Raw genomic sequence first — 23300 nt, forward strand, 5'->3', positions numbered from 1 at the left:
ATAGCAGCGCCGAGCTGGCGGGGCACGCCCGGCGTGGCGTGAGGCGGTGCCGGAAGGAGGCGGTGGCGGCAGCGGCGGCGGGAGGATTTGGCGGCAGCGGCGGGAGGATTTGGCGGCAGCGGCGGACACGGCACCATGAGCGTGCGGCTGAGCGAGGGGGCCATCGCGGTGAGCGGCTCGGGATGGGCTGGCATGGATCTGGTCGTTGTCGGGGTGGGAGGTGAAAGCCGGGCCTGGGCACCGGGTCCGGCCCGGTCCCGAGGGGAGAAGCAGGCCCGGAGCGGGGCCTGGTCCCGGGGGGCTGTCCTGGCCGCTCCCGCGTCTCTGGCTCTTCCACGGCAGTTCCTCCTCAGCTCCTTGGCTGCAGCCCTTCATAGGTTGGCCCGATGGGCTCAGACATCCGAGCTCGTTGATTCTAGGTCGGTCCCTGTGGGTGGCGAGGCGTTCCGGTAACGTTTTCTGAGCGTCTCTTTCGTTTCTGCAGGCCATAATGCAAGGGGAGGAAGTCTCCAAGCCCGTGCTGCAAGTCATCGTGAGTATTGTCCCTTCCCTCGGTGGCTGCCTCTGAGGGGGGGTCCTGAGTGGAGCCAGACTTTCCTCTGCAGAGAAGCCGAGCAAGATTGCTCTACTTTTAGTTCTCTTAATTTTGTTTTACATTACTTGGGCTGTGCCATTGATAGTAGCGTTCAAAAAAGACGAGTAGATAAGTCACTTGTTGTTAATGTCAATTTCTGGTTTTGAGAAGTTTCTGAGCAAGTGTGAACTGACAGCCTGGGGTTTTTTTTCCCCTGCAGAATACACGGGCTATTGCCACAGGAACTGGGCCCCCACGTTACAGAGTGCTGATGAGTGATGGGGTGAACACTCTCTCCTGTGAGTATGACAAGCTGCAGTGAGGTTTTTCTAAGTGTGGAGATGCTAAGGGTGATGAAATTCCTGGTCTGATGACTGGATGCAAAGTGCTGAAATAAATATTGAAGGAGAATGTGTTTTTTTCACTAGGCCACAGACTCTGAAGTATGCAGCTGCATTTTGTCATTTAGGTGAAATCTTTGACTTTTGGAACTTTGTGAAATATAAGCAATCAACTTGCTGCAGGATATAATGAAAATAAAGAAACCTATACATGTAACATTGATTTAAAAGTAAATTTAGCTTAATCTTCCTCTTAGTTTTTTGATGTACTAATCATTCTAGCTATCACTGTACTCTGAACTGTGGGGAATAAATACAACGTAGTTTATAGTCAGTTTTGGTGACTTCTTAGCAGTTGCACTGTTTTCTTTGTCACGCTGGAGATCCAGTGTAATACTTGACTGGCTGGAAAAGGTGTGGCAGCCCCTTTTAAGGCTGGCACTGTGAATTGTTTCAATGTTTTCCTTCTGCTCCTGCAGCATTCATGTTGGCAACACAGCTGAACTCCCTGGTGGAAGAGGAACGCTTGTCAGCTCGATGTGTTTGCCAGGTTAACAGATTCATTGTCAACAGCCTGAAAGATGGAAGGTATTTGTGATAATCTTTAATTTCAGCCCTACAGAAAGGCAGCTGTGGGGGCTCTGTGCTTTGTGACTAAGCAGAGGCCAAGTGCTTTTGGTTGGGATTATCTGACAATACTCAGGCTTTAGGGTGTGAGGGGGAAAGTCCACAGCACCAGTCATAGAAGAAATAAATTGCAGAATGTGACTCTGGTGGGATCAGATATCTGGTACAGTGATTTAGTAATATAAAATTTCCAGTTGCAATACTCCAACTCTAGCTGGAATACTCCAAATACTTGCACAAAGCTTCCTTAAAATTATCTGCTGTTGGAAAGAAACAATAAAGGTATCTTGTTACTTAGGTGATGTGGGATCTGGTCTTTTCTTAAAATTTGAGGAAATAGGATAGGAGGAAAATTTGAGGGGGTGGGATATTGCAAAATTAGAAGGGATCTAGGTGAAACTATAACAGAAAAACTGTGTATATGTCTAGCAGGGTATGAACTGAGGTTTCTGTTCTTTTTATTCTGGGGAGAAGACAACGACTTTTGAAGCAGGGAATAAAAATCTGATATGGTTTAGCTACTTCTAAAACACAATGGTTTCCCAAGCTATTTTTGGTGCCTGTTCAGGCCTGTCCTTGATGCAGTGATATGAAGTGTCCTTGATATTGTTTCAAGCTTACTTGTCCCTCAAGAGGGGGCTTAGTTGACGTGGAAAGCTTTTGTCTCCCAGATCCTTCATCCAAAGTATCAGCATCTTAATGCTTGGCTTTCTCACCTGCTGCAGAGGATATCCAGAGATGGGAGTTGCAGAGGGGGTGACAGTCTTTGTTTGCTGTCTGTTCTGTGTTGCAGGAGAGTGGTGATCCTGATGGATGTGAATGTCCTGCAAACTGCTGATCAGGTTGGTGGGCCTATAGGCAATCCCCAGCCATACAATGAGGGTGAGTAGCTGTAAGTAAATACTTTTCTGTCACCTCAGAGCCTTTCAGCTTCTCTCTTTCACTTGAAAAAAGCAGGCAGATGCGTTCAGGTTTTTTTTATGCCTGGAATGAGGAAGTCCAGATCTTGAAAATACTTTTTGTTTGTGTCACACAAACTGGGGTGTGTTCCTGTTTTAATAAACTCTGCACCATGGCTGAAGCTTGAGTCTCTCCATGGTGTTTGGAGCATCCATCCCTTATAACCTTGACAGGTTTTTATTGTAGTGAGTGGTCTCTACCTCGAGTTCCAGTAAGTAAACGGAAGCAATTTTATGTCTCCTCATAATGAGTAATCAAATAGATTCTAATTTCTCCTGTCTGGAAAGAAACAGGAGGAGGAAGATGGAATAATGATCTGTAAAAGTCTAAGATGGCATAGAGGGGATGAATAAAGAATGATGAATCTCTCTCTCTCTTTTCTATGTTCCTTTGATGCTCTTTAGCTCTTGTGTTGTCAGGCAGTGGTTGTAAAACAAAGGCTGCACCACACCCCTAAACTGCACAGTTAAATGATGAAACTTGTGGAGGTAGGTGCCAAAAATTGGCACAAGTTCAAAAAGCAATTAGATGTGAAAGAGAAATCCATTAAAGGCTGTTAAACATAACAATACATCCTCTGCATGAATGTTAGGTGCAGGAAGCATTAAAACCTAGATTGTTCCAAGTACATAGACGAGAGACTGGTATGAAAACAAGGAGAGCACAGAATTCCCTAAGCACCCATTCCTACCGTGCCCAGCTGAAAAAGGATTGAGGCACTGGGTGGACCTTAATCTGACCTGCCATGAATCTCTTTGGACCTGTTATGTTGCATAAATAACTGTGTTCTTCACTTTGTGTGCTGAGCTTGCAGTTCTCATGCAAATGTTTTTTTAAATTAAAACATTTTTCCCTCTGAGAATGTTGAAAAGTCTGTTCTGCTCTTCCAATTCTGATCTTTTAAAAAGGAGAGAGAATAATAAGCACTTAAAGAAAATATTTGAACAGCTCTGTCAGTGATGTATACACAGATAATGGCTGGAATTTAATAGCAAACAGCTCTTCCTGAAGATATTTTTTTTTTATCCTGAGAGAAGTGGACTAATATATTTTTATTACTAAGGGACCACACATTAGTGGCAAGAGTTTTCTGTAGAACAGTTGGGACAAACAGTGGTGGTAGGTACATTGCTCTTCTGGTTAAAAATCTATTCTGTTGCAAAGGCAAAGACATCTTTCTTCGTTAACTTTTTCCAAGGGAATTAAGAGGGGCGTATGTTAAATGAGCCTAAAGAATCCTTTGTTCCTTTGATAGTTACTTAGCTAATTGCTGTTTAAAAAATGTGTTGACATCTCAGATTTTATGGTTTAATCCCACAGTTGCTGTAGAGACCAAGACTTTCAGAATAGCTACTGAGCAGACTGTTTTGTGCCTTTCTCCCATTTCCCTGCTTATGTGATACAAGAGCTTGTGAACTATAGTGTTTTTCAGTTATATTGTTGCTTAGAAACCACTGAGAACGTGGTATCTGACAGAATTGAGCTGAAAATATACCTTTAACTATAAATTCTGGTAAAATTACCATTACTTTGATCAAAGTTGTGTTCTTCATTTGGACTTACAAAAATACTCTGCAGTGAAGGTTTCAAAACTAAACTCTTTTGGAGATGTTACAGGTCTGTGGTCATAATATGTGTGGGCTTGCACTAGGTAAAAGATGCCAAAAATATGTGATGTGTATTTCATTTTAACACTGATCTTATTCTGACAACTTCATACCCTTTTATTTGATGCTAAATAAAGTTTCTGATACAGAAGATAGTAATAGTTTAGATTAGGTAAGCTTAACCCAGCCTTGCTGCTCTGCAAGCTGCAAGATTTGTCATGAAGGCCTTGATGAAATGGCAGAGGTGTGTATTTCAAATTGCATATTCTCTAAGTTCCTGTATATATTAAGAAATTGTATTTTTGAGGGACACTCAGCTAATGCAAAATGAGCATCTTAAATGTATTTCATGGTTTCTGTTAAGAAAAAAGTTCTGGTATTTAAAAAAATGTATATTTTAGCCCTACTTCTGGTTTTCCCTGAAATACAGATCTCAGACTGCCAGACCTAGGATTAAGGAATATTCTTTCTCAGACTGTAATAGCACAGTGGGACCCAGGGGGGTGAGAAGCTGGCTTTTGGCCACTTTACATGGGAGCAGTAGGTGGTTAATCTGCCTAACAAGGAAGCTGGAGACACGATCTTCTTATTACAAATCATAAAAACTTTTCAGGCAGCCTCTCATAATAGTATTGAAAATTAAGACTGAGCAGTTTAGTTCTTGTTGAAGACTGGATGGTTGTGTTATTACTGTCGTTAATCTCATTCAAATTACTCTGATGCTGGACTTCCTTTTCACTTTGACACTGACTTGCTACTTATGTTTAACTTCTGTCATTAATCTTTCCATGTTGAGATGTTTATGTACTTGCACATTCACTCGAATTCTTTACTCTTGCCCTTCCCACTGCTGTGATTTAGGGGTGTGTTGTTCCAAAGTGCATTTTCTCCCCTTCTCTCCCTTCCCTGCTGCTCAGTTCTGGGGCAGGTCTTGTGTCATGGCACTGTGGCAAGACCTCATGGTGACAAATTATTGGAAGCTGAGGGTTCCTGTTACACAGTTATTGCCTTTGAGTGGGCTGTGGGGCAGCTGCAGGCAAAGGTCTTGGGTTTACCTAATCTACCACACACAGCAGAAATGTGAGCAGGTATTTCAGCTGCTTTTTTCACCTCCTGCTAATAAAAACGAACAGCAAAAACCAGGCAGCCTCCTCGGTTTTCTGAGCACTTTAAGTGATCTGTAGGCCACCAGCCACCAAAAATCACAGTTTAGGAGTCCCTAGGCTCTGCAAGCGAGAAAATTGGAGAGATATTTCTGCTACTTCTGTATTTGAACACATGCACAGATGTGTGAATTTATTCTTACTCTGTTGAGAAACACTCGGCTGTGGGTAGGCAGCCATTAAAATGTGAATTTGTGTTTCATAACGCACACGTGTTCCAATGGATGTGGTGGTCTTTGGTTTGGTTTTCAGTGGAGTTTTTTTTTTTTTTTTTAATCACAAATTCCTACAGAAAGAAACATATTTGGAACAAAAGCAATAAGGAAACCTCTTGCTGCTTCATACCCACATTCTGTTCTTCCTGAACATTCCTCCCCTGACCAGACATATTTTTCTCTTAATGCGTCTTGTTGGGTTTTTTTCCACCTTCCCTTGCACAAAATGAATTTGGGTGTGGAGTGCTGACCCTCTGAGCACCTGAGGCCATGGAGCAAGGGGGAGACCTGGCTCCTCCATCTAGTGGAACCTGCAGTAAATACACATTTTGCAGTTTGACGTCACGCTGTTGCCAGGGAGACTGTCACCAGTTCACCGATGTGACTCTACTGCGGCAACTTAGAGATTGGGGTTGGTGCAAGGACCTGGATTTTGGATTAAAAATAACCAGAGGGTTACCTCTGGAGACTCCACCACATCAGGCAACACCTCACTGGGATCTCCTTGTGTTGCTTCTGCTCCTTTCCTGTAGTTTGGTGCCATCCCTCTGTCCTGGGATTCTCTGCTTTTGTTCCTCGTGGTGCTCTCCAGGCTTGGTCTGACCTTTTTCACTTTCTCTGAGCATCTTCCTCCTCACATCCCAAATCATGGGGATTCTTGCCTGCTCAGGCCTAGGTCTCCCTGTAAATCAAGACCTTAAGGATTAGTTGTGTCCAAAAGGACAAAAAGGTAGGATATCTTCTCATCTTGAGGCAAATTACATTGTAAAGGAATTCAAATTTTTGAATGGTAGATTAGTCTTTTAATGGACTTTAGATATGCCTGTCTGCTCTTTGCCTTGTAATTTATCATTAATTTAGAGCAGGTAAAAGTCCTGAAATCTAAAAAAATGGACACTTCTTACTATGGCATCACTTTGGTCTCTAAGCAATTTAATGCTGTGTGCCAAGAGGAGCCCTGGTGAATTCTGAAGTGATGGCTCCATCACCCCTACATTAAACATCTTCATATTTCAGAAATAAAATGCAGCAGGTGTTTTCTTTGTCTTGGGTTAACTTCAGATTTGACTTTACCCAGTGGATTTTTGGCCCTTTCTGAGTGATGAGACAGAATTCTCTACAGTTTTTTTATCATAGCTCTTAGGTAGGAGCAGAAACTACCTGTCAGAGCAATAGCAGCTGATAAACACTGAAAAGTTGTCAAGATTACTTCAGGGCTGTCCTTTTAAATCACCATCAGCCCTGAGTTCTTTCCAAGTAGAAAGCAGTTGCTTGAGGAAAGAGATCTGACTGGAATTCCTTCATGGTAGTGTTCAACAGATACCTGGCTGCTCCTGTGTCTTAAATACCTGGAGTTTAGCATGGTCTCTGTGGGCTTAATTATTTAATTTTTTTTTTTTTTTGGCATGCAAGTCTAATTTCCTAAAAGATTACTTTTATTTAATGTGCTCCCTACTCTATGGTCTCTTTCCATTTTAATTACCAGGACAAGGGCAACGTTCTGCAGCTCCAGCAGGAAACCCAGCAGCCAGCAAACCACAGCAGCAAAATGGCAATTTGTCTGGAGCAGGTAAGAGTCATCCTGGGCAGGAATTCTGATATGTGATCAGTGAGGAACTACAGCTTCAGTTTGAATAAAATCCTTTCTTTAGTGGTGTTGCATAAGACACTCTCCATTGAGGAGGAACTCATAGCTCGACAAGGTGAATTCTCTCAAGAGAACTGGTTATAAAAGGGGGGAAAATTTGTCCCTTTTCTTCCCTAAGGGAAAAAAATCCCAAACAACCCAACTTTATTCAGTTTACACTGCATTCTTGAAACAGTGCTCTGTGGACACCCAAATTAGGCTGCAGTTTGGAGCTGGCCACCAACTGTGTGTGTTACCAGTGCTGAGATGGAGGCCAAGCATTTTAGGCAATGCACTGAAATTATTTGATAGCACATCAAGAAACGTGGTTTTTTGATCAAGATTTCTGTGAGATACTGGAAGATGCAGTCAATTTAAATGTCAGCCTGTAGACTTTTTTTTTTTTTTTAGCTAAAAAGTTGTCAATCCTAATTCTTGGTGCTGCTTTAACTTGTCTGTATTCTTTACCCCTGTGTTTAGGAAGGATTTTTAAATAGTAAAATTTTGACATTTGCTTAGAAGCTTGCAGCAGAAAACAAGCTTCTCCTTCCTTGCTTAAAGCTGATCACAAGAGTTTTTTTGCATATACATTGACAAGTTTGAGGTTAGAATTAGCAGTATCATTTTATGTTAAAAAACTGTTTGTAGGGTGTTTTTCCTTAGTTGTTCCCCCAAGTGGTGTCTTGTTCTAACACTTCCCAGTGTTCAAGGCTGGGTTGGATGTGGTTCTGGGTAAGATTGTTTGTGGAAGGTGTCCCTGTCCTTGGCAGGGGTTTGGAACGAATCCCTTCCAACCCAAACCACCCTATAATTCTGTTATTTTAGAGGATTTACTGCAAAACAGTTGTTTGCCACTTAAACTCTGTTCAAGTGGTTGACTCTGGACACATCTCCACATAAGTGCAAGCACTCCAAAAGGTCTGAGAGTGTTTCTTCTGCAGCATTTTGCAGCCTAGAAAACACTTGTGACCAAGAGCAGAAATGATGCAAGAAGCCCCAAGCCCCTCTATGGTGCCCACATGGCACAGGGTGTTCCCTCCCCATGCCATGGTGGGGAAGTTCTGCAGCCTGAGTTGGTTTTAACCTGATTTTTGTGTGTGAGGCTGAATTCCTCTCTGCTCTGTTGTGGTTTTTGGAAGGTCCTGCTGCTCCCAAGTACCACGCTCCCTCCAACCAGTTTGGAAAAGCGAGTGCTCCCAGTGCCCTGAAGACACCTGGGGGGTCTCAGATCAAAGTGGTGCCCATTGCCAGCTTGAATCCATACCAGTCCAAGTGAGTCCTTGTGGTTTGCCAGGCCTTGTTCATCTGACAGGCATGGAGGAACAATAGCTTTGTTTTGATTTTCTATGTGTGAGTCTCTGTCAAATAATTCATTGAGTTCTTTGGATTTTATTGGTTAAGTTCAAACAAACCAACCCAACAGCAACCACAAAACCACCCAGAGAAACAAGCAGAAAACCTTCCACAGAAACACTGGTGGGCTTTGTTTTGTTTTTATGGGGTTTTGTTTTCTTGTTGTTGTTTTGGGTTTTTGTTTAGAGTTTTGTTTTCTGATATTTTTTCCTGTGGAGAAGGGTGTTGTTTTCTTTCTTTTTTTTATCTTTTTAAATTGCATCAACACTCTTAACAATCTGAGATTTGCCTTGCCATTGTCTTGGTGCAGCTGCCCTGCTGAGCTTGATAGGTTTTTAATATTTTAGTTGAAAATCGATTGACTTGTCTGGGTTTTTTTCTTTTCCTAAAGCAACCTTCTTTTTGGTAACTTAATGACAAAACAGCTCAGTAAGCTATTCACTTCAGCTACTGAGCTGTTGAAAAGCATGAGGATGTAATTATTTAGTGAATGACATTTTTAAGTTATGCAAACTGATTTGATTACCCAAGTTAAATGCGAATCCTATAATTGAGCTCTTGAGTTCTGGCGTGGCTTTTCAGAGCAGGCAAACTGCTGTGTGAGAAATGTACCCTAGAAGAGTAAAAGATTTGAGGCCTGCTTCTGTGCAGAAGGATTGTTCACTATTATTATCATACTGGATGTTTTATGGCTGCTTTGTTGCCTTCCCTACAACTTTCTGTCTTTAATGGTCTAGGCCGTTAAAACAGAAAGCAAAGAGTTGCTGAGGTGCAGTGGGGAGATTCTGGCTTTTAAATAGTCACATTCCAGTTCCAAATGTTTGCCAAGTCAATCTCTTCTTTAAAAAGATGCAAAGAGATGCAGAGCAGTGATTTCTTGAATGATTTCAGGTGGACCATTTGTGCTCGTGTTACCCAAAAAGGTCAGATCCGCACGTGGAGCAACTCTCGTGGGGAAGGAAAGCTCTTTTCCATAGAGCTGGTTGATGAAAGTGTAAGTGTCATATGTTGAGACAAAGATAATGTAATGCCAGATGCTGATGAACCTTTCATAAAGACAGAATAGAGGAAATAAAGTGCATTTTTCGGAAATGATTTTTTTTATTACAACTGAAACTTGTATCCCTGCATTCATTAAGTTGCACATCAACGTGCCAGTTTTTATCCAGAATGAAGTCTTAAATGTGCAGCATTGCTGATTATTTTTCATCAAAGTCTATAGTGTGTGACTGGATTTTTGCAGCTTCAAAATAGAGTTGTTTATGCAAACTGACAACCTAATACTGAGGGTTGTGGTGGTTTCCTGTAGATTGAGAGTGACATCTCCTCCTGGCTGAGCTACACCTTACAAAACAGGGAGTGAGAGGAGCGTTACCTCCAAGTTACAAGCTTTCAATTTTCATGAAGAAATTGGAGTACAAATTATTGTAACACTGAGAAATTTCCTTTGTGGTTTGTTTGGGGAATGGTATCTGGTTAATCTAACTGAACTTGCAGTTTGTCAAGCCTCTTATCAAATTACAGCCTTCTGTCGTGAAAACAAACAAGATTCTGCTAGATTATATTGAGTGTAAAATGTGAGGTTAATAATGTAACGTGTTGTCACCAGGCATTTGTTTTCTCTGCATAGTGTCTATATTCCTTTTTTTTTTAAACGGTGTTTGTATCTAGTGAGGGTATAATTGTTATTAATTCTTACTTATAGACATATCTGAGTGGGAGCCATCACAATATACTGTGTGCTAACTTGTGGAGCTGTGGGGTGTATTTGAATTTTGTTTCATCACTGCCAGTTTTACTGGCATTTTCAGAGGTGTCTCTATGATGGATGCAGTTCTTATGCATTTTATTCTGAAGCTGTAGATGTACTAATGAGACTTGAATATGAGGTTTGATTGTCAGGTGTAGAATATGTCATTTTAGCTCTAACTACAGATGTGAAGAGAATATTGTTTGTTTCTCACACGCCTGGAGCTACTCTGGCAGACCCCACTGTCTCTGCAGGATTGCTACCACTTAACATTGCAAAGATTTTTAATTTTTTTTTAATCTTTTTCCATGCCAAATTTCACTTCTGACCAGCTCCCCTATTTTCCTGCAGGGTGAGATTAGAGCTACTGCATTCAACGATCAAGCAGACAAGTTCTTTCCACTCATTGAATTGAACAAGGTATGGTAGCTTTGTGCTTTCTTAGACTGACAGGAGCTGGAAAAGAGGAACTTGAGCCTAGCAAGGATTTTTAAAGGTGAACACAATCTATTTTCCCTGACTACTGATAATACCCCCTGTTTCATTGCTTTCTCCTGTAGGTATATTATTTTACCAAAGGCAATTTGAAGACTGCTAACAAGCAATATACAGCTGTTAAGAATGACTATGAGATTACGTTCACTAATGAGACTTCAGTTGTGCCCTGTGATGATGCCCAGCATCTTCCATCTGTTCAGTTTGATTTTGTATCCATCTCTGACTTGGAGAACACGCCCAAAGACTCGATTGTTGGTCAGTTGAAGTAGAAAAATGGCAAATTTTAAAGCTTTGAAGTTTGATTTTTGTGTCCTGAATTCTGGGCAGGTAGTGAGCCTAGGATGCTTCGAGTGTTGTGATCTCTTAATTGAAGTCATCCAGTGATGGTTGCCATTAAAAATTCCTCAGGCAATTTTCCTGTTAAGATGATTTTGCCTGTTTTCTAACAATATATAACAATTATTCTTCAAACTTGTGCTTCAAACTGAAGACAGTAGGTGATAGTTGTTTATTGTACTGTGATCACTGTTTTCCACAGAAAAAGGCTGAAAGAAAAAATGCCCTTGCTCAGCATGTGTGCATTTCATACCTTCTGTGGTCTTGCTTTCTTTCACTATCTAATTATCTCTGTAGTGATTTTGGCATAATTCATTGCATCCAAGTCCAAGTTGCATGACTGTTTTGGCTTGCTTTATGAAGTATTGGAGGTTTGTTTTTCTGTAATTCATTGGGCAGAGTACTCCGGAAAAAATCAGAGGCTTTGGGTGGGGGCGAGGGTTCTCAGGTTTCAGAGGCACAAGATGCCTGTGATTCAGAGACATTCAGCTGGGGATTTTAAAGGTAGATGGGTAATATTAAAAGTGGTGTATTTTTAGGGACTGCACAGGGGATTGCTTTAGCTCTTACCACCTGAGCATGCAGACCTGTTAAAGTTGCAGCTTGTAATTGCAGAGTTAGGCGGAGGCACGAGCCAGTTGTTTCATTGTGTTACAGTCACTCTGAAGGCTCTTGCTTGTGCTTTAACATCAAGTGTGTTACATGAGCAGGGCTGAAGTCCTTTGACAGAATGTGATGGGAGAAGATAGTACAATGCCTTGATCTCTCTAATGTGGTGAGGCTTGCATTCATGAATATCTTAATGACTGCGTCAACAAAATTAAAGCACTGAAGAGTTCTGTAGTGGAGCATTCCTACCATAATACACTTAATTTCCATATCAGATTTCATTTCAATAGGGAGCTGGGATACAAGGTAAAAATCTGACAGTAGGTTTGAATTCTTCTCTTGTGATCTTGTGTTCTCCAATTGTGACCCTTGAGTAACTCTAAATTGTAACTGTTTCTCAGATGTAATTGGAATTTGCAAGAGCTACGAAGATGTCACTAAAATTACAGTGAAAGCTAACAATAGGGAGGTTTCAAAGAGGAACGTGCATCTGATGGATACATCAGGGAAACTGGTGACAGCTACACTGTGGGGAAATGAGGTATGTGCTCTCTTACCTGCTCTTAACAAAGCTTCCTTGGTGTAAGGCTAGGAAGTGCTGTTGTCACCTGAGATGGGCACAGCACTGCCACAGTCCTGGGTGTCCAAGGATCAGGGGCCGAGAGAAGGTGAAAGACTGTCTGCTTGCATTCAGGTGTGATGTTCTTAACCTTTCCCTGACAAACTGCTGACATGATCTGACTAATGTGTTCTGAACAACTGCAGACATTATGTCTCAAGCCAAAATACTGAAAGTAACGGGCTCCTGCTTTAGGAAAGGGTGTGAGCTGCAGTTTGATGATGGAAAAGCCTGGTGGCTATGGCTGTCTCAAATAAGACGAATTTTATCTGTAGGGTGAGATACATATTACCCCTAATGAGCAGGTGGAGAGGCTCTGTCTCAGACTGGGAATTTAAAGCATCAGAGCCTTGGAAGTGAAAGTTTGAACAGTTGCAGTAAACTCTTTCCTTATCTTTTTAACAGGCTACTTTGTTTTCCACTGTTGTTATAGATACTTAGGGATTTATGTGGCAGTCTATAAAATGGGTGTGATCCTGCCAGCTTTACAGTGATGCTTTATGGCTAAATGATCAAGTGCACTGATACTGTAGGTACCTAAACACCATTAACCATCTGCTGATACAGATGAAGTAAACTGAAGTTCAGTATTGCAAAGCCTTAAGATTGAACTAGGTTATAATAGGAGAGACTACTGGTATACAATTCCTGGCATAACTCTTCCAGCAGAGATCAGGGTCTGCATTTTGCAAAGTTAAATCTGTTTGCTTGCTTGTAGAATAGAAATATCAATAAGCATTGAGGGGGAGTGATGTATGGCTTGCAGCTGGCACAGTTAGGGTCAGAATCTGCTTGTCCTTTACAGCAGTCACTGCCATGACTGCTGGGATGTGTTTTCTGTTCTTTTTGCATCTCATGGGTACAGTAAGTACTGCTGCAACTCCAGCTCATTTGTTATCTTCAAGTACATGGTCCTCCCCTTGCTTGCTGAGTGGTGTGGGGTCCATAAAATCTATACCTTTCAAACCCTCTCTCATGCCATGAGGTTCTTTGTTAGTGTCAGACTACTCAGGTGATGGCAGTTGAACAACATTAGAGCAGCTTTATGACATAAAAAACACAAGATGGAAAGTTGAGTAAAAATGTTTGGTCAGCATAGCTGCACTTTTGTGTAAGTGGTAGTAAGATGGACATGATTGGCTCAGTGAAGCTGAGTGAGTTGTTTCATCTCCTGAGGAGTCTGATATGAACAATTAATTTTGTTTGCATTCCCACAACACATCTCCCTTCCTAAAATCCTGCTGTAAAGCTGCTGACAGAAGGGACCAGTCCTTTCTAACAAACCCGTGGTGTGATTTAAGGATTCTCTGGTTCCCCAGGAAACAGGGTGTTAGGATTGCGCAGAAAATTGTCACCTACCTTTGCTTAAACTCCTAATGACACCATTCAAACCCTTACCTTTTAGAAACAGTGGGGCAGTTTGATTCAGGTCTGGTCTCTTGTCATGATCTGTGAATTATGACCACAAGTTCAGTGCCTTTCCTGTAACGTGCTGCTGCTGCTGCTCTCTGGTTTTTCACACATGCAGGCCGAACAGTTTGATGGGTCCAGACAACCTGTGATTGCCATCAAAGGAGCCCGTGTCTCTGACTTTGGTGGCAGAAGCCTGTCTGTCCTGTCCTCCAGCACAGTTGTCATCAACCCTGATAGCCCAGAGGCTTTCAAGCTCCGAGGATGGTAGGAATGTGTTTATGTCGCTTTGTTTCAACCTCCTGCGGAGTATTTGTTTTATTTTGTTTCTCTGTACTTGAGCAGCGTGTGTAGCACTGAGGGAAGGTGGCAGAGGCTATGGCTTCCAGAGCTGCAAAGGCTTCTCTGGCTTGCAAGCCCTAGAGCCTGGAAGGCTGTCCTTCTTAAGTTGTTCAATTCAAAAAACTTTTAATTCCATGACAGACCTTGAAAAATTGAAATCGGGCTAGTGCATGCTGACCCAAAGCCTTGGAAGGCAGCATGAAATCAGGCTTGACCAGCTCTACTTTCTGAGGCTTGATCTGAGAGAATGGTATTTTTTTTCCACAGGCTTTTCCATTGTGTGGAATCTGATACACACTCAGTTAGTGTGGAGAGACTGTTTGACATCTCTCAGTGTCTAGTTCTTGCCAGATATTTTTCAGATAGCAAAATAACTCTTTTATTGTCAGCAAAACAAAGCGATTTCATTGTTGCTTCTCCTGCAAGTAGCTGTTAAATTGTCTGTTTTAAGTATGAATGTGGTGTGTGTGTGTGTGTGTGTGTGTGTGAAGAGGGTTAAGTGCCAACAGCATCAGACTTGTGAATCCCGAGTCTTCAGATTCCAGTTACATCACCCAAATGTGGATGAAATAAATGGCATCCTCCATTTGTCATTGAGCTCTCCCATACTTCAGAGGCTTGTTGGAGATAAAATTGATTGTGGGTCTGAGCTATTACTGTCACGCTTTAATTAAGCTCAATCTTGGAGCCTCGTTGGTGTGTTTGTGAAATCACAAAGCCCATCACAACGGGAATGCAGTGCAACCTTTTGCTGAAGAGCTGTGCTTTCTGATTTTAACAGAGGAAGCATAATCTTTTCAATGCTATTTGCTTTTCCTTTCGAAGCTGCTGCGAAGATAATGGTACCATGTAATTTAATTTTAATTATGGAAATATCTTGATGCCCTTAAATCTTGTTATCTGCCAGCCTCTAAGAAGTGTGCAGTGCGTGGTTTGACCACTAGCTGGCAAACAAATTGCAGTTATATAGAACAAAGCTGTCCTCCTTTTGTGGGTTTATAAAATACTGTGCTAATTAAGTCAGACTATTAACTTATTCTGAAATGCTATTTTTGTTTGCAATATACACATATTACTGTAATTGTTTCCTTTGCAATCATTGATAAAAAATCCCTCATGTATCAAGCACATGAAAATAAACGTAAGCTTTTGATAAGTCTGTGTGGTCTGCTCTCCAAAAATAGAAGTGCATCTCTGTGGTTGCAGGTTTGACTCCGAGGGGCAGCTTCTGGAATGTACCTCCATCTCTGATGTGAGGGGTGGGCCAGCAGCTGGAGCAAATACCAATTGGAAAACTTTGTTTGAAGCCAAATCTGAGAACTTGGGACAAGGAGATAAGGTAAGGCATGGCCACTCAGTGCAAGCTTTGTGTATTGGGGAGAAAATAAAAAGCGAGGCTTTGTGCAGGTATTCTTCTTATTGAAGCAGTCAAAGTGTTGAGCAGTAGGTGTTTACTGTCTTGCAATTTATGCTATTAATTAATATTATTGTTTTTCAAATAAATCCAAGCTTGTTGCCAATGTTGCAACCTGATACTTTGTTTGCAAGAGAATTCTAAGCCTCATGTAAGGGAAGGGAGGATGTTTTTACCCCAAAGATGTTCAAAGCAGCAGCACAGAGTGTTCTAGGAGAAACAGGTGCATTAGGAGGAAGTGGTTTTCAAGGGTGCACACTTGGTCAATAGAAAAGCTGGTAATAAACCCCAGGTCCTTGGCTTTTCATTCCAGAAACCTCTCTAGGCTTATGCTGGTTTTTTGTTTTTTGTTGTGGGTTTTTTTTGGGTTTTATTTTGTTTCAATTTTTTTTGTTGTTTGTTTTTTTTTGTGGGGTTTTTTTTTGGTTTTTTGGTGATTTTTTTTCTGTCTCAGACCAAAGTGCTAAGCTGTTTGGAATATACAAGAACTTCTATCCATGAAAAAAACCTTTAAAATCATAGGATGGTTTGGGTTGGAAGGGACCTTAAAGATCACCTCTTTCCAAACCCCTTATCATGGGCAGGGATGCCACCCCTTAGATAAGGTTGCTCAGGGTCCCATCCAGCCTGGCTCTGAACACTTTCACTTCACCTGAAATTCAGCTATTTTCTGTGACATTTTTTGCCCATGTTTCTTGAGCAACCTCTATTTTTCTGCTGAAAGACTTGACCGTGGTCTTAAACCATTATGATGATTATTTCAGTGTGGTGAGTGGGTATTTTGTTCTGTAGGCTATAGTTTAATCAAATGCTTATCTGTAACACTACACAATAGGCTTTCTGTTTTTTGTATTGGTTCCTGAAAGAAGCGTAGGAAAGTGCAGAATCTTAATCCTGTGAAAAAGTGCAGATTTGAACAGACACAATGGAGAATCAAATATGCTTTATCTAAAGAAGACCTAGCAATTGGAGTTTCCTGCAATGGAAACACAAAATAATCTTGCTGTAGGGGCTTTATTAACATAATGGAAGCCTAAAAATTATTGCAACAGAGGGGTTGATTTACAGTTTCCCAGTAATCCATAGCTGTTAAGCTTTCTAATCCTAAATATCCAAGTATGGTTGCCTTGCTTTTGTAGTTAATTCAGAATGGGGAAAACATTGAGTATTTTGAGGCTAATGTTGCACATTCACTCTCGCAGGCAGATTATTTTAGCTGTGTGGGCACCATTGTACATCTGCGCAAAGAGAACTGCATGTACCAGGCATGTCCCTCTCAGGATTGCAACAAGAAAGTGATAGACCAGCAGAACGGACTTTACCGCTGCGAGAAGTGCGACCGCGAGTTCCCCAACTTCAAGTACCGCCTGATGCTCCTGGTGAGTACCCGGATCAGATTTCAGGGCGTTTCCTGCCACGTTCCCAGCACAATCCAAGCAGGAAATCTTTTGAGGGTGCTGTTTGTCTGTCTGTGCTGCCTCTGAGTTACAGGGTGTTGAGCTGCTTTGTGTGCTGTTACCTGAGTGAGGGATGTTTCATTGAGCTGATTAGCAGTTTGTTTTCTTAGTGCTCCAATTAAAAGCTTTTCTCTTTGCCAAAAAGTTGCTGCTAGCTCAGTTGGTTCTGGTTTCCAAGTGTACTATGCAGTGCAGAATACAGATGGCCCCCGCCTCTTCAGTAGTGAAGATAAACTGAAGTAAAATGGCATTTCTGGAGAGCAGTAATTGCACTTTTACAGCTGCTACCTATATTTAGTACAGCTTTTTTTTTTGGTAGGTATTGTTCTGCCTCGTGCTTTAATGGAGTCTGCTTTAGAAAGTTGTCTGGGGATTATTATTGTGATGCCCACTTACACCATAGGCATTGAACTTTCTCCTTTTTTTTACATTATGAATTAGAGTTGTATCTGCTTTTTATAAATGCTCTGCCAGGTGGGCATGCAGAGAGAAGGGAACTACCCCTAAAAGCAGCCTCCTTAAAACACAAACTGCTTCTGAATAATTTTTATCAGATAACTTCTAGGAACACATGAACTGCTTTACATAGCAGAGTCATTCTTGTAGAATATAAAGAGGATGCTAAGGGTGCACTCAAGGCCTTCAGAGCAGTGCCTCCCATTTCCTCATTCCTAATTGTCAAAGCAGCCAGGAAATGCATGTGAGGCTGGAAATTGATCTTTTAACTAAACCAATCTTTTAATTGATCTTTTAACTTTTAACTATCTTTGAGTGTTTTGATAGTTTCCTTGTAACATAACATAATGTTCCATGAATTTATGCTCAAGTACTCAGGTATGTGAAAAGTGAATTCAGTTTGCAGAGTTGCTGCTGTCCCCCTTGGTGGTTCTTGTTCTGGGATACCCGTTCCTGCTCGTGGCTCTTCAGTGGCAGCAGGACACAGCTGAGCATCCATCAGTGTTTTCCTGCTATGATCTTGTTGGCCTTTCCCTGTGGTTCAATCTACTGCCAGAGTTAACTCGTGTTAAGTTATGGACATTCTGTGGGGCTTAAAAAAGATAGGAAGTCACTACTTTCCACCCAGAGTGATTGAATGGACACACAGGTCAGGCTCTGAGAGTTAACTGGGAATTTAAAACTCTCTATAGCTTTGAGATTTTTTCTTTTCTTTTGTGTTGTCTTCTTTCTGGAGGAAAAGGCAACTGGATGAAATAACCTTTTGGGTTTTGTTGTATTCTAGGTGACCATTGCAGACTGTCTGGAATATCAGTGGGTGACTTGTTTTCAAGACACAGCAGAATTCATTCTTGGCCAAAATGCAGCTTTCCTGGGAGAACTGAAGGAAAAGGTCAGTCAATTAGCTTGTTGTATTTTTACTGTTTGCCTTGAAGTTGGACTATGTTTCATTCATCCTCTATTGGGCTGCCCTCAGATTTCTTGGTGGTTTTTTTTTTTGTTTTTTGGGTTTTTTTTTTTTTTTGTTTGTTTTTTTTTTGTTTTTTTTTTTTTTTTTTGATCCTTCTGGTAAGGAAATATTCTTGTAATGTTTTGAAGGCAGCTCTGGCAAAGATGTAAAGTTTGTGTGGAGCACCAGTGCTGATCCACCAGAGAGCATGGTCTGATATTTGTGTGTGAATGTACAGCAGATGTGGCAAAGGTATTGGGGCATGTTCATGTACTTGCTGTGGGAATTAACACCATTGAAAATACATAAAATAATGCCATATGAAAGAAAGGGATATTCTGTTTCATTTGTCAAGGATTTGATTTGCCCTTTCTCTGGGTGATAGGCCAGCTCAGCTCAGCCCAAGGTTGTCCTCCAGATGTTGGCCTTCAAAACCTTTTATAAGTTCACAAATCATTGCCTCTCCCTAGCCTGAAGTTCTTGGCAGGGACTTGTTTACTCTCCTCAGGATTATTTTCCACAGGCCATCTGCCTGAAGAACAGAGATTTGCCTGCTTTCCCCCATAGTTTGCTCCCACAGTCAGTCTGTCTCCCCCTGAGCTCTTTTGGCTGCTGAAAGCTGCAGATCAGCCTGTCCTCATCACCTGGACCTGCAGAGGCAGCTGCTCACTCACTCCAGGGTTGTGCCACAGCCTTTGGGGGACTGACATCTTTAACAGTGTTGGCTCCTGTTGAAAACACAGCCTGTTTTATCATTCTACCTAGATTAGAAGAATCTGCAAAAAAAAAACCCAAAAACCTAGTTTAGCAACGAGTGCTGACAACATTACCCCTAATGTGTTCCAAAAATTTGTTTACAAAATCAAAAAGTTCTAGAACACTTTGTATGTATCTTGGTTAAGTAGGCAGGAGGCTTTTTGAACTGATGTGTGTGAGCCCACTTTTGAAGGCTCTTTTTTCCCCCACCAAATTTCATCAGAATCTCACGAAAGCCACAATTTGTAAAACAGGTCATTGGCAGAGGTGCTGAATTGATCTTTCTGTGCAGATTAGAACAGTTTTTAAGGTTTTAAGTCATTAGACACTAACAGGCAGTATTATCTTCCCTTTTGTCACTCTGTGCTTTTCTGCTGCCTTTGTCTTTCTTCCAACCAAAATAATATTTTCCTGATTTTTTTTTTTTTAACTTGTGTACTGTATAAAAACTGTGTGGCTTTGTTTTGTTTTTAAATGATGATGTGGAATGCATGATAAGTTCTTGAATTGCATATGAGCCTTGCTGTGCTCCCAGGCTAAGGCTGGTTGATTCCAGGGCTCCACAGATATCCCAGTTGTTGGTTAACCCCTTGCTTGGCTGTGGGAGGGAAATGAAGCAGGAGGCATTGTTGAGGCTGTTGCCTTGAGACACTGTTGTAGACCTCTGTTTCTACAAAGCAGGGCTATTTTTCCTGTAATATGAAATGATTTTTGGGGATTTTTCTGCACTCTGGCTGTCAGAGGTGAAGGGTACAAAGGTTGTGGTGTGGGATGCTGAGTTTTTGTGGCATTACAAAGGTTGGCCACCTCTGTTCTGTAGGAAGATGTCTAGCTGGGGGGATTCTAATTAGATGTGCTTGCACTTTTGCATTTCCATTTTCAGGCATTCTTAACCTGTCAATATTTTCTTATTTCAGCCATGCTTAATCTCTGCTAGAGTTTAAACAAAATTTCTTAGTCGCTTTTAATGCTGAAGAGATCTGGGTGGGGAAGGAGAGACAGCAGATCCTATGTACCAGTACAAACATGTAATGTCTTTTGAAGAGCTGCCTAATGGAAATGGCTGAGGATAGAAAATGGAACATAATATGGAGTGAGCCCTTGAGCAGGAATGCTTTGTGTTCCAGGAGAAATTGGTTTTGATTTGACACTTTTATGAGCCTTTAAAAATGGTCCTCGATGCATTTGCAGTAAGCTTTTCTTAGTGGTTTTTCTCTGATAGAGCTGATGCAGTGTCTTGTGAAGTTGGTGGGAGTCTTTTCAGTGCTCACAGTATGGATGGAGTTCATGTACAGCCTGTGACCACGCTAAGCACAGATACATGTGCAAGGTTTTTCATCTGCCTCTTGCCTGTGCTTGTTAGATACCAAAGGAGCTAATGTGGGGTAGCAGTGACTGCTATGCTGAGGGCATTTTCAACTCACTAATGGTTAGCACAGTTTGTGACAGAGCTGCAGAGAGGAGCTAAATGCTTTATTAAGCGAGTTTTCTTATCCTCTAATCCATAAGATGGCCAAAGGAAGGGGTTTTAATATTCAGGAGGGATATGCTTAAATTCTGTAATCTGTGAACCTAGCTGCTCCTGTTCACCTCCATTTGTTGTGCTTTTCTAAACCCTAGGAGAATCACTGTGTAGTGTAAAATAGTGCTGCACACAGTGAAAAACAGCAGATGTAACACTTGGAATGTGAGTGGAACTGGGGTGGATTCAATTCCAGATCAGATGCTCTGTCTGCTGCTGGAGTGACTGATCAAGTCAAGTGCATCTGGTAGATAAATGCATTAATAATTACTTGTCAGTATCATCAGGGAGATGCAGGATCTTTTTTGAATGTCAGCAAAGGTTTTTACGACTCATATTTTTACAAAAATAAACTTTTTTTTTTTTCACAGTCTCCACGACTTGCCTGCTCCTTTTCTACTGTTTTGACAAATTGTCTATTATAAATGATGATGATGATGTTTAGTGTTCATATGGTAATTAGAAGCAGCTTATGTTATAAATATGACACAGTCTTCTCATGGTTATTAAAGCACGTCCAAAACATGGATCTGGTTTTTTTATAGAACATTCTCTTAAACAGGCCTGTGTCAGGATGGGAAGGATACATGCAGCTTTGATGGATAAGCAGAAAACCAGAGTGCCTAATAAGGCAATTAATAAGGAAATAGTTAACTCTGTCAGTGTTTGTGATCACAGCACAACACCAGAATTAGCCTGTTTGGCAGCTCCTGAAGATTTGTAGTATTTTTGTTCCTTATACCTGGTTGCAGATTCAGTGCAATTGTATGTTCCTTTGTTTAAGCAGCTAAAAAGTTGTCACCTCTTTATTTTAAAAATCTTTGAGTTAAGGGTTTGGCATCTAAAATGTGATGATGGAAGGCTCAGCTCTGCCTGTGTGGGCCAGGTAGTTCCAGTGTTTTGCCAACCTCCCCAAAAGCTGAGCTGTTCTCAAAATTCATGGCACTAGTGGGAGCCTGGAGTGTCTGCAGCTGATCCCTGTCTTTGTCCTTCCCTCAGAACGAGCAGGCTTTTGAAGAAGTGTTCCAGAATGCAAACTTCAACACCTACGAGTTCAGGATCCGGGTGAAACTGGAGACTTACAATGTAAGTGTTGCCCAAAAGGCAAATAATGTAACTTGTGGCTTTTGTAGCTCAGCTTGTCTCCATAGGAGGTGACTTCCTCCTCTTATGTTTGTGGGGAGAGGTTCCCCGTGCTCACAGAGAACAGAAGATTCCAAAGATCACACAAGTACTGTCAATCTTGAGCACTGAAGGAGGGATCCTTGCTGCTCCCTCTCAGGCTCATCAAGAGTGGCTGGTTTCACATGAAAACAACATGCCAGCTCTGGGAGGTCGTGTTGGCACTCCCAGCTAACCCAGATAGCCTGAGCAGTAATTTACTGGGGCAGAAGGATGTTGGAACCAAATGCCTGGAGTGCTTCATGTTCTTTTACATACTAAAATTTCTCTTGCAGGACGAGTCTCGTATTAAGGCCACAGCACTGGACGTCAAACCCGTGAACTACAGAGAATACAGCAAGAGGTTGATTGCCAACATCAGGAGAAATGCTCAGCTGGGATGAGGAGGCCAGTGCTGGCTGCTTGAGCCTGGAATTTCCAGGAAAAACTCAAAAGATTAACGTTACATTGACATTTCCCCCACCTCGTGTGTGACAATTGGGCATTAGTTACACCCAGCCTAGTGGGCTGAGTGATTTTTGCAATTCTCTGGAGATGTGCCCTGGGAGGTAAGAGTGCACTCTGATGGCCACCACTTTGTAGCCTGTTGTGGTCTGTTAAACTCTGACAGAGCTCAAGAGGAATCTCTGGACAGATTGCCAAGGTCTTTAGACAAACCACTGAGAATGTCTGAAGTAACTTTGCTCTCTTCCTATATGTAAAGCTGAATTATATAACCATTTTGTCTTCTTTGCAAGGGAGTAGTGACAACCTTGACACTCTGACTTGTTCAGCAGAGGGCAGGAGGAGCAGTGTCATAGAGCTTTCAGATCTGGACAAAAGAGAACAGGTCTATTAGTACAAGTTAGTTCCCTTCCATAGAATTCAAAGGCTTTCACTTTCCACAGGTGCCATGCAGTTGTTAATGCTTGGAATGGCAATATGGTAGAATTATTAATCAAAGACATATCTCTTATATCTGAAGAATATCCTTCCTTCGGGGTTTAATAGACTGAGTCAGATGGGTCTGATATTAATCAAAATTGTCTCTTCTGAGGAAGGCAGATAAGCATTGACTCTCCATCCCCCAGGGAAATCCAGGCAACTACAAAGCATTGCTTTAGTTTTCTCTTCAATTAATACTATGGATTTCTGACTGATTTTTTTTTTGCTCACAGTTCCTGCCTATACATGTTTTGTATGTTTGTATGTTGAGTTTCTTTGGTTTTATTTGTAATGATGTTAATCAGAAAAAGGTCTTTAAGTGGGGGGTGCTTTGTTTCAATAAACACTGTTTAATTCCTGTGTAGTGAATTTTGCTTTCTTTGAACACCAAAGACTTCTCATTACTGGAAAGCAATTAATTAGCTTTCATAATAAGCATTCACTTGGGGGAGATGTTACCTTATTACAAACTCTAAGGTTAGACTGAAGAATGGAGACTTCCTTGCCTGATGTTAACAGCATGGAAATGCAGTGATATTTTCACCATTTCTGTGCCTGAGAATGCTGATGAGCTGGCACTTCTGGGATTTTTATTGACGTTTACACAGC

At 41.5% G+C, this 23300-nt stretch overlaps 1 protein-coding gene across 1 annotated transcript; it reads left to right on the forward strand.

Moving 5' to 3' along the window:
* The first annotated feature begins 45 nt into the window (after positions 1–45).
* RPA1 (replication protein A1) lies at positions 46–23055 on the forward strand. Its single transcript, XM_066563310.1, has 17 exons — positions 46–168; positions 485–532; positions 795–873; positions 1395–1503; positions 2336–2424; positions 6974–7057; positions 8254–8386; positions 9359–9461; positions 10569–10637; positions 10778–10970; positions 12062–12201; positions 13808–13956; positions 15238–15370; positions 16648–16824; positions 18143–18250; positions 21585–21671; positions 22043–23055. The coding sequence occupies exons 1-17, from the start codon at positions 136–138 to the stop codon at positions 22148–22150; spliced, it is 1842 nt and encodes a 613-aa protein (XP_066419407.1). The 5' UTR covers positions 46–135; the 3' UTR covers positions 22151–23055.
* Positions 23056–23300: the final 245 nt, after the last annotated feature.

Source organism: Molothrus aeneus, chromosome 20, assembly GCF_037042795.1.
Source record: "Molothrus aeneus isolate 106 chromosome 20, BPBGC_Maene_1.0, whole genome shotgun sequence".
Lineage (NCBI taxonomy): Eukaryota > Metazoa > Chordata > Aves > Passeriformes > Icteridae > Molothrus > Molothrus aeneus.